This window comes from Trichophyton verrucosum (assembly GCF_000151505.1).
Source record: "Trichophyton verrucosum HKI 0517 chromosome Unknown contig00253_1.f1.exp, whole genome shotgun sequence".
NCBI lineage: Eukaryota > Fungi > Ascomycota > Eurotiomycetes > Onygenales > Arthrodermataceae > Trichophyton > Trichophyton verrucosum.
Window position 1 is genome coordinate 17,437 of NW_003315487.1, and position 10,936 is coordinate 28,372.

A 10,936-nucleotide genomic window follows, 5' to 3' on the forward strand; every position below is an offset into this window, starting at 1 on the left:
CATTGGGCGGGTTACTTGATGGACGTCACCTCTGATCTATGGGTAATGGGTATAGAGAAAAGCGGATTAAATTATCAGGAGTTTATGGGTATCAATGGGGGTATAAAATAACGAGCTTGTTGTCTCAAGTGCCTGCGAATTGAGCACTGTATCTTTTTCCTGGAGCTTGACTCCAAGCAACAGACCCTTTCTCGGGTTTCGGCCCAGTTTTGGATTCATGTCTATCATTGCGCCTTTTCCGGTGTGTCTCGTCATGCCGTGACCTGTCCCTTCCGCTACCTCGATCTCGATCTCGATCTCGAGAACGGCTTCTATGGTGCCTTCTTTTCCTCCTTTCAGCCCCAGCATCTAGCCTGAAACTATCAAGGCTATCATCTGAATCACCATTACCCTGGTGCTTTCGTCTTCGCCGTTTCTCCTTATCCCTCTCTTCTCTTTTCAGAGCCTTGAGCTCTCTCTCCCTTTCCTCAGCCCACTTTGTTCTCTCCTTCTCCACCTCCTTTAGCTGCTTCACACCTTTCTTCATCGCCGCCAGCGGATCGTTCGTAGCTATCCTTATTTTTTCCCTCTCTTGTCTTCTGGGGTCTTCGTCTCCCCAAACGTTCTTATTAGGTAGCCCGGCGTTCTGTGTGGATATTTCCGTAGTTGAGGAGTACCATGGTGTAGAGGTCAGCTGCTGTTTATAACCCGCAGCATTGGAAAACCGCATCATATATTGGTCTTCAAGCTCTCGGTTCTTTTTTGAAGTTTCGGCTTCAGCTTCTGGGTTCTTGTCTGAACGGTGTCTTCGAGGCGTTGATTCCTCGGGAAACAAGCTGATGTGTCCTGACTTATCTACAATAGGAGCATCGTCAGTAGGCCGGCGAGATGCTTTAGATTCAACTCGCTGACGCGCCAGCTCAGCATCTTCTTTTGCGAATCGGATGTCACGATCGGTATCATTTTCTCCAGCCAGCCTTCTCCTTTTCCGGTGTCTCGACTCTACAGGAGGTTTCTCACGGGAGCGAGAATGGCGCTCTTTTTCATCCACAGCATCATTCAAGGGTAACGGTATCTTCCCACGTAAAATGTCTATCCTCCTCTCCGCATCTTCTTCCCGTTGCTTTCTTTCATTTTCCTCCTCCTCAGCCTTTGCGCGAGCTTCATCTCGGCGCACTCTTTCGATGTTGTCCTTGTTGTATACGTTCCATGACTTCTTCCCTAACAAATGTCTATAAATAACATTAAATAACATGTCAGCATGGACCCCAGCTTCATGCATATCAATAGTCCCACTTACAACGGCATCGTCCAGTGCTTTTTCTTGCTCTCCTATGATGTTTTCTTGACGTGCGGTCAAATAGCAAGGAAGGCCAAAAGTGACGACACTGCTGACTAAGCCAGACCAGCTCCTCCAGCGCATCGAAGTCGCCTGAAGGCAGCAAGCGAAACAACAAGACGACGAAGAGCAGACTTGACACATTTCAAGTCTGTTTTAGATTTTGAGGGACGCTATCTAGAATATATATACCGATACTATCCACGCAGATATCCCCTTGCTACCTCACGACTATACAATAAGCCGATTTGTTTACGCTAGCAAACCCCCGCAAAACGGTGGATAGCTAGCAGGAACCGCACGCAGCATGTTCAATCCGTTCGGATCAAGCAATCCACCTCGTGGTGATGCCCCTTATCCTCCTCGAGCACCTCAACAACAACGGGGTGGCTATGACGGCGGTTATGGACAGGATCCCCGAATGGGAGGTATGAGCGGAAGGTACGTTTTCGAGTATATACCCTTCTACGTGGCTGGATATACCGTTGTGGCTGACGGATATAAATGAGAATAGCAGCAGTTATGGGAGTTCGCCAATGGGTAGACCAGGTGAGAGACAGATGCCTCCTAGACCTACCGGAGGTCGAGGTGGCGAGGGGCAAACCTGGTCTTTGCGTCCTGCCAAAAGTCCGGATAATTCATACACCTATGGAAACCTGTACGTCTTGATATTCCCTAATCAATAGGTAACATGGGATGGAGTCTAACGGTAATTTGTTTTGTTATAGTGTTGCAGTTTCTCCCCGTGATATCCCTCGTTCCCGTGACGGCACCGATGTCCCAATTTTGGTCAATGGGCTATACGTGTTTTCTGCTCGTCCCATGGAGGGTTTCCCTCAGGGTCATATCAGTATGTCAGATCCACAGAGGACATGGGCGCAGGTTGCCTTGACCGACATGGTGCAGGTACAGCTGTACGATGCGTTCAGTCAAGGTAGCCAGGCCTACCTTGGGTCTATGGATATTGAAGTGAGCTTTGCTGGAAGAAAGAGAACAGAGGTCCCTTATGACCAAGATCAACTTGCTCAGACATTTATCAAGGTAGGTTTGAGAAGTACAATGATGTTTGTTCGTGGCTAGATATTCAGTGCTAATGCAGCGTAGAACTTTGAGGATCAGATTCTTGCACCTGGTCAGAAGATACTCATGGATGATAAGAGCATCCCTTTGCTATTGACAGTGAAAACGGTTCAGCTTGGTGATTTAACCACAGAGAAACCATCTTCCTCTGCACCAACCTCGTCAGATCCTCACTCCAGAGGCATTTTAACAGGCTATACATTAATCAACTTTTTCAAAGATGCAAAAACTGGAATCAATGTTAAAGCATCTAATCGACGACCAGCAGCAAATTCAATAGTCCAACCTGATTTCAAATTTGAGAACATGGGAATTGGCGGTTTGGACACAGAGTTTAGCACCATCTTCCGAAGAGCTTTTGCATCTCGTATCTTCCCGCCAGGACTTGTCGAGAAGCTTGGTATCCAGCACGTCAAAGGTATCTTGCTTTATGGACCTCCTGGAACAGGCAAAACTTTGATTGCAAGGCAAATTGGAAAAATGTTGAATGCCAGAGAACCTAAGGTTATCAACGGTCCCGAAGTGTTGAATAAATTTGTTGGCCAGTCCGAAGAGAACATTAGGAAACTCTTTGCCGATGCGGAGAAGGAGTATAGAGAGAAAGGTGACGAGAGCGGACTACACATTATCATTTTTGATGAATTGGATGCTGTTTGCAAACAGAGAGGCAGCGGTGCCGGTGGCGGAACGGGTGTTGGCGATAGTGTTGTCAACCAACTTCTATCAAAGCTCGACGGTGTTGACCAGCTAAACAATATCCTCCTTATAGGAATGACAAACCGAATGGACATGATTGATGATGCCCTACTGCGTCCGGGTCGACTAGAGGTCCATATGGAAATATCCCTCCCAGATGAACATGGCCGGGCTCAAATATTGAAAATCCATACCCAGAAAATGCGAGAGAACGACGTTATGGACCGAGACGTGGATCTCAAGGAGCTTGCAGCACTTACCAAGAACTTTTCAGGTGCCGAGATTAGCGGGTTGGTGAAGTCAGCTTCGTCCTTTGCCTTTAATCGACACGTTAAAGTGGGAACCATGGCCGGTATAAGTGATGATATTGTTAACATGAAGGTCAACCGAACAGACTTTCACAATGCGTTAGAAGAGGTAAAGCCCGCCTTTGGTGTTTCTGAAGAAGAGCTCGAGACTTGTATCCACGGAGGAATCCATCATTTCTCACGAGCGGTGGGTGAGATTCTGGAAGAGGGTAATCTCTTCGTCAAACAAGTCCGTGACCCAGAATCAACGACATCTCTTTTCTCAGTGCTTCTTCACGGGCCACCCGGCAGTGGAAAGACGGCTCTGGCTGCTAAGATTGCGATTGACTCGGGATTTCCCTTCGTCAAACTAATTAGCCCAGAAGATATGGTGGGCTATAGTGAGATGGCCAAAGTGCAGCACATGAATAAAGTGTTCACAGATGCCTACAAGAGTCCAACCAGCGTTGTTGTCATGGACAACATTGAGCGAATTATTGATTGGGTGCCTATCGGGCCACGATTCAGCAATTCCGTCCTCCAGGCTGTGATGGTGCTGCTCAGGAAACAACCTCCTAAAGGCCGTCGTCTGCTGGTCCTTGCAACCACGACTGAACGATCAATCCTGAAGCAACTTGATGTGTTCACTTCGTTCAATGCGGACATACCTGTACCAAACATCAACACCTACGAGGAATTAGCCTACATCTTGCAGCAGGAACAGACTCTGTCTTCTGACGAGATCAAGTCTGCTTTGTCACGGATTCGAGAATTGACACAGAGTGATAAGATTGGAGTCGGTGTGAAGAAGGTGCTGCTTGGTGTTGGCACTGCAAAGCAAGACACTGACAAGGCCACCCGGTTTGCGTCTGTTATCGCTCGAGCAATGGATGAGCAAAATTATGTATAGAGAGAGGTTAGCACTTGCTAAGATACTGGATTAAACCCTGGCCTTATATATCTGTTTGTTGTCCTTTTGCAGTGTAATTCTATATTCAATTCAAGTATGTCTCTGCTTGAAATGGGTCATATAAATACACTGCCTCCCTATATATCCCGCTGGACTATCTATTGCTTTATTAATAAGACAACTTGTGATATCCCCCTACTAATTTCTTACCTCAAAAATTGTCTCTTTACTGAGAAACCAGGCGCTTATAGACTGGATTATCCCAATATCCCTGTTGAAGCCCCTTAACAACACATCTCTGGCCTGCACGTGATGATTTCCTAAAAGGGAAGAGGACTGATGTGACAAATAAAACTTCGCTTAGGCAAATATCAACCGCACTCTTTGTTACTGCAGAGACGCTCTTCACAGCTCTCTTTTTCGGCTGAAGTCTTTTCATTCTATCTTTGATAACGCGTCTTATACAAGTAGAAGCCATCCTCCTCCTCCTCCCCCTATCTACAAAGCAAAGCGTGATATCAACAAGACTGGGCGTTGCCGACCATGGCTGCCAACGATAGCACCAACAACGTTGCAGGCACCAATGCTGCTACTGGGCCTGCTGCACCAGCTGTGCCAGCAGGATCTTCCACTCGATTCTATAGCAAACATGCTCAGAATAAGGGGCAGTATGGACGCCGCTGGGACTCCTCTGAGAGTAAGCTCGAGACCTCTGGCCCTCCTGGCGCTCTGAACTCCTTTCCTGGACCGCGTCCTGCAGCTCCTGCAGCTCCTCCAGCAGCCTCGAGACCAAACCCAGCCGCTCCCCCGTTTACGCCTGCTCCTAGAAAATGGGGCCCAAGCCCTGCAGCTGGAGCTCCAGGGTCCTCTTCTGCTGGCGTTGACACTGGAAAAGACTACAAGCGTAAGAACCGCAAGTTCAAGCCTAAAAAGGAGAAAAAGGATGGCACGCCAACCAATACGCCTGTGTCTGATGCCCCTGGTGGGCTCAAGGATACCACTAACCGCCGTCCTCAGAGACGCAATATGCCTGGAACTCGCAACCCAGGTATGAGACGTCGAAACGAAGAAGGTGGACGCTCTGCAGCCCCAGGAGCCAACCAAGATGAGCCGACGGTTGTCGAAGCCCCTGCACACGACAAGACTCCTGCTGTCCCTGCACAGGAAGACAATGCTGTCAAGGAACCGGTTGGTGCTGAGGAGCCCAAGGCTATGACGCCGCCCAAAGAGGAGGATGCCAAACCGGCCGAAGTTAACCAGGCATCCGATGCTCCTGTTTCCAAAGACGTTGAAGGTACGCATACCCCCTTTATTAGTTTTGGTGCAGGTCATCAACAACGATACTAATGCATGTCGACAGTGTCTCCCCCGAAAGACGCTGAGGATACACCCAAGCCCGCTTCTGAGCCTGCAGAGGAAAAAGCAGAGGAAGTTTCTCCTCTCACCAAATGGAACCCCATTTTCCCTCCAGGTGGCCCTAGTATGTTATAAACATTCCAAATCGTGTATCAGGTCCCATACTAACCATGGTTCTAGGACCAACTCCCGCCCCCAACGACGGAGCCTCCGGCGAGCAGCCTAGACGCACCAACTACGTCGACGCAAATGGCAATTACCATGCCCCCAATGGAACGATCATGAGCGCTGAGCTTCTCAAGCTGTTCGCTACCGGAAAGATCCGCAACTCGCTGGGCGATAAGGTGTACTTCATGCCGTCCTTCATTGAGAACCACCCCCCAGAGGGCCAGCAGCCCTATCCTCTTGCCGGTACTCCCTCGCGCATCTTCTATGATCCTAGAGAATTCAAGAAGGCCTCGCAGTGAGTGATAAGTGATATTTTCGTCGTGATGGTCTGGGTATACTTTAGTCGGAGAGGTACCGTTGGCTAGCTAAAACGAAATAGGAGACAGAACAGCTGACATGGGAAAAAAAAAAAAAAAAAGAATTGGAGACGAAAAAAGGTGCAAACAAAAATTCTCAGTCGCAGTAACTACTGTGATGTATGTACATCTGAAACAAGAAGGGGAAAAGAGGAGGTGAAAAAAATAAGGATGTTAGGTAGAAAAAAAAAAAAAAGGAGAGGTAGCATGCAAGCAGAGCAGCTCAATAAAAGAAGTGATATCTCTCCAGGCCAGGGGGCGTACACCACCTACACCCACACCCACCACACCACACCAGAGCAGCCAACAGACATAATAGGTACTTTCAAAGGTAGCAAGCAGCAATAGAGTAGACGTTAACAGGCAGGCAGGGCCTATTTTATAGTTATCTTATGTGCGATGTTACACCTCAGCAAGATCCGACCCGAGGATATATACACCCACCCACACCCACAAACAACACCATCCACGGGACCCCGTCGGAAAAGGTATTATTCGTATTACAGGGCATAAAAAGAGCATAAACTAGTATAATAGCCTCTCTCACGGGGCCAGCTACGGCAGACGTATCAGTATCACGCTTACTGTTACTGTGGGAGGATCAAATAGGTCACTTGCCGGTTCTACGCCACACAGCTGAGCAAGCAGCACCCGAGGGGACCATATACGGCGGATCAGTAGTACTACGGCATACAGGCGTACATAAATTACAAGTCTAGAAGGGATCCATGGGCCCGGCACGCGCTAATAAGGGCCGTTGATAGGTGGAATCGTCTTTGAAGAGTTCCCGATATGCAGGTTCCCTTGCGCCCCTCCCCCCTGGTCCAGCACCCTGAACGTAAGGGGGGGCAGGCAGGGGGTGCAGCGGTACGCTTGGTCCCGCTAGCTGCAGCGGGGCGGGGAGCGGAAACCCCGGGCGGAAAGGGCTGACGGCGGGACGCTACATGCCAGGGGTGTGGGCGGGAGATTGGAGGGCGGTTTGCGGGGATGTGCTGGCTGGCCCAGACATTGTGCGGTGGATTTTCTGTTTCTGGCGGGCAGTATCGAGCTGGTTGTGGCATAGTAGCTTGGTATCGTCGTCGCTGGGTCAGCGCTGGTGGTGGTGTTGCGGGAAATGTGATGTATCAGACGGAGTGTGCGAAAAAAGGGGGGGGGGGGGGGGGTAAGCAGGTATAAATCGGTCGAATTCTGATCACACCAATTTTGTATGAACATAAAAAAAGCCATTAACAGCAGAATATATCCTCCCACTCTGTACCCGTGAATAAAAAAGATGACAAAATATTAAAATAGATCAGCGTGGGGGGGAAGAGGGGCTGAGACATCCATAACCCGGGGTCAAAAAAAAAAGCAGCGCAAAAATCCAGCCAAACGGAACATTCTGCCTCCCAATTGTTTTTTTTTTTTAGAAGCAGAGAAAAACCGAAGAAAAAGCAAGGAAACCGGTACTCCTTTGCCTGGGGGAATTCATCAAAAAAAGAAAAGAAAGTCGTTAGCTTTGCAGGGTCGTTAAAAGTGGACGGGATATCGATATCCAGGGGGTGAAGATTAGTAGTCCTCAGGATAAGCGTATTTGCTTGATGCAGAGCGGTATTCCTTTGGAAGCGCCGATTCGGCCTTTGCCTTCATGGCACTGTAGATTCACGTATTAGCAGGAAATTCCAATCCCTGGTATAAGGGTGGTTTTGCGAAGGGAAAAAAAAAAAAAGCGGCCACCTGCAAAATTGCCAAGGACGGCGGGGCGGAGAAAACAGAGCAGGGGCGGAGCGGGGCGGAAACCGACATGGTTACCAGGAATGGCAGTGTGTAGAGGGGTGTAAAAGCAGCAGAAAAGGGGGCTGAAGCGGGTGCAGAGGCCGAAAAAGAGCGGCTGCAGGGAGGAAACTCACCCGACCCGTTTTTGGGTCCACTCGAGGTCGGCCTTGGTCTCCTTTGCGGCCTTGATGCCCTCTGCGAAGTTTGCTCTGGCGCCCTTGACGCGGCGTTGCATGAGCGCCTGGAGTTCGAGGAGCTCGCGCTGTTTAGCGTTGAGCTGGCCGGAGCTGCAGAGAGTCAGAACACGATCATGAAACAAGCACTCGCTAGTAAGAATGCTAGGAAAGAAAAGAAAGAAAAGAACAGAAGGGGCTAAAAGAAAAAGGGGGACGAAGAGACGTACAGCTGGGTCTGCTTAGCGATGCCCTGGTCGAGACGGGAGGGATCAAAGACGTTACTCATGCGGTCGTTGAGAGTGTCGATAACGTCGACGCCCGAGTAGCCGGCCGAGGAGTCGTATTCGCCGCTGGCGCTGCCGGTGGTGGTGCTGACATCTGAAACCTCAGGGGGAGAGCCGGCAATGCGGGAGACGGGGTAGTAGCTGGCGCTCTGGGGGGCCTTGGACGGCATGTTGATGGGAAAGGAGGCATTGTGGGCTCGCATGGCAGTCTCCATTGTGACAGCAGTGTTTTGATGGCGAGGACAGTAAGGATGCAGAGGCAGGAGGGTATAGCTACTGGGTATCAGGGGCAGCAGTGTATGCAATGCAAGGCTACTGTGCTAGTATGAAGACGTAGGAGTATGTATGTAGCGGGACAGGAGGCAAGACGGCAGTCAATGCTAGGCAGGGCAATGCAGACGGGCAAGACGATGGTCGAGAAAATAAGGAAGAAGGAGGAGGAGGACCAGACGAGGACGAGGAGGCCCCTTTTATACCCCTCGAGGCCCTCCTGGCCTGCCCGAAGGGGGATAGTCCCGCTGGCTCCCTCTCCCCGGCTGCGCTGCGACTCCCGCTGGCGCCCCCTTCTGCCCTTGCGGCCCTTCGTCTCGTCCCTTCGTCGTCATCGGAGGAACAAGGGAGAAGACGAGGGAGCAACGGAAAAAGAAAAGAAACGAGAAAAAAGTACAGCGCCCCCCTTTTCCCTGTGGTCGACCCCCCCTTCCCCCCCCCCCGGCCCGTCCGTCTCCAGCGTCCCAGTCCTGATCCCTTCCCGATCCCTTCACCCCCTTCTCGCCCGCTGCCTCTGGCCTCCCTGCCTCCGTCCGCCGATTCGCTGCTGGCGCTGGCTGAACCCCGCCTCGCCCCCCGCGGAGGCCATGCCCAGCTGCTCGCGGATTCGCCAGAGACAGGCGCTAGAGCTGGGGGGGGTTGCAAAAGTCGAGTTGAGGAACTGGCAGCACACACGGTAACAAAAGTGTAAAAACGGGATGCGAATTGACGGCGAGCAGCGAGGCCTGGGCTGGGATCCGGCGGCGAGCGGCCAGAGAGCCAGTCCCCCTGCAGTCCTCTCAGCGGCCGGCGACACCCTCCATCAGTGCTGCGGATCGGTCGTTCATCGGGCGTTGGCCGTTGGGCGTAGGGTTTGGTCCTCGTCTGTCTCGTCTGTTTAGTCAAGTAACTTGGGCGCAGGCAGACCAGAGACGAGGATGCGGTCGATCGATCGATGGTTCCTTTTTCTTAGCTGCTAGTTAGTTAGCTCGTTAGCTAGACAGTTATAATACTAGCCAACTAGTTATTGGAACTTCCAGTTAATATTATCAAGTGGTCAGTTATTATGATGTAGTTAGTTAGATGTGACTGTATTCAAAGGCCGTTGATTTGATACTGCGGCCTTTTTTCCTTCGGGCGGCGGCAGAGGTCGATATATAAAGGACACAGCAGAGGCAGCAGGCAGCCAGTCAAGGCCGTCAGGTAGTCAACTAGCCAGAGAACTAGGTAAACTGGGTCAATCGTCGGGGGGACAGGCGGCAGTGACCTGATATATCAAAGTGCTACGAAGCTGTCAAGGGCCCTCACCTTCACGTCTCAACGGTCTGGCGGGCTGCATGGAACTAGCTGCCAGTTGCATCTGTCATTGGCTGCCATTGAAACGGGACGAGCTGCTGCTGCCTGACCGTCGCTGCTCGCATTGAAACTTGCGGCCAGACGAGCAGACCAAGTCGAAGAAGTCGAGGAAGTCGAGGAAGTAGACGGAGTGGACGATGAAGACGATGAAGACGAAGACGAGAAGTCCAGATTCAAAGGAACCAGGGTCATCCTCTCTCATCTTAACAGCAGGCCGTAGTTAACCAAGCCGCCGTCTAGTCAAGATAACCATCACTGATGTAACTAAGTCAGTTATCTGGGAGTTGGTCCGACGGCGGTTATAGTTATCGATGTCAAGGTTGACCCAGGCGAAGGCCATCCTGCACTGGAGATTAGCTAGTTAGTTAACTTAGCAAAGCAGACGGACTCGTTTCAGGGAGTTGAAGTAACCAGCGAGCCGCTTGTCTGGTGGAAATTAACTAGTTAACTATCTGGCTGGAGTCGATCATGGTGGCCAGGAACCCCTAACTAGACTCAGAGACAAAAGTAATCGAGTATAAACGACCGATTTTGTATCCTGCCCCTCGAGGAGACACTCAATTCCACAGTATATATATCCAGGACGTCGATGCTATGCATATGCATGTGCGCAGGAGGGATACCAGCTAATACCCCGATACAGGGGTCGAAAAGGAAGCAAAGAATCAGGGGGTAGTCAAGGCTATAGAGAGAGAGAAGCCCCAGAGACGGAGTAATCGATCATATACAGAGTTGTCAAGCAGAGAGATATACAGGAGAGCAAGAAGAAGTCATACAGAAGGTCCTTGGAAGTAATACTAGCTAATAGTCGTCATAATTTAGTCCCGATATTTCTCTTCTACTCCATTTTGCGTCCATGATTTTGAACAGGAGAATAATAACAGTAAAAAAGATATGAAGGAAAGCGAGAATATAAAAACAAGAAAACAGCACAAGGAGATAAGG

At 50.3% G+C, this 10,936-nt stretch overlaps 5 protein-coding genes across 5 annotated transcripts; 2 read left to right on the top strand and 3 right to left on the bottom strand.

Annotated features, from left to right (window-relative positions):
- Window positions 1-66: 66 nt before the first annotated feature.
- Window positions 67-1,402, bottom strand: TRV_02910 (uncharacterized protein; the record flags this gene model as incomplete). The annotated part of the gene is made up of 2 exons (XM_003022877.1): window positions 67-311; window positions 385-1,402. The coding sequence occupies 2 exons, from the start codon at window positions 1,400-1,402 to the stop codon at window positions 67-69; spliced, it is 1,263 nt and encodes a 420-aa protein (XP_003022923.1).
- Window positions 1,403-2,014: 612 nt separating this feature from the next.
- On the top strand, window positions 2,015-4,291 carry TRV_02911 (uncharacterized protein; the record flags this gene model as incomplete). Its single annotated transcript, XM_003022878.1, has 2 exons — window positions 2,015-2,359; window positions 2,423-4,291. The coding sequence occupies 2 exons, from the start codon at window positions 2,015-2,017 to the stop codon at window positions 4,289-4,291; spliced, it is 2,214 nt and encodes a 737-aa protein (XP_003022924.1).
- A 543-nt stretch (window positions 4,292-4,834) lies between these two features.
- On the top strand, window positions 4,835-6,114 carry TRV_02912 (uncharacterized protein; the record flags this gene model as incomplete). The annotated part of the gene is made up of 3 exons (XM_003022879.1): window positions 4,835-5,585; window positions 5,652-5,771; window positions 5,828-6,114. 3 exons carry the CDS (start codon window positions 4,835-4,837, stop codon window positions 6,112-6,114), a joined length of 1,158 nt encoding a protein of 385 aa, XP_003022925.1.
- A 1,942-nt stretch (window positions 6,115-8,056) lies between these two features.
- Window positions 8,057-8,601, bottom strand: TRV_02913 (uncharacterized protein; the record flags this gene model as incomplete). The annotated part of the gene is made up of 2 exons (XM_003022880.1): window positions 8,057-8,264; window positions 8,330-8,601. 2 exons carry the CDS (start codon window positions 8,599-8,601, stop codon window positions 8,057-8,059), a joined length of 480 nt encoding a protein of 159 aa, XP_003022926.1.
- Window positions 8,602-9,998: 1,397 nt separating this feature from the next.
- Window positions 9,999-10,193, bottom strand: TRV_02914 (uncharacterized protein; the record flags this gene model as incomplete). The annotated part of the gene is made up of 1 exon (XM_003022881.1): window positions 9,999-10,193. The coding sequence occupies one exon, from the start codon at window positions 10,191-10,193 to the stop codon at window positions 9,999-10,001; it is 195 nt and encodes a 64-aa protein (XP_003022927.1).
- Between the last annotated feature and the right edge of the window lie 743 nt (window positions 10,194-10,936).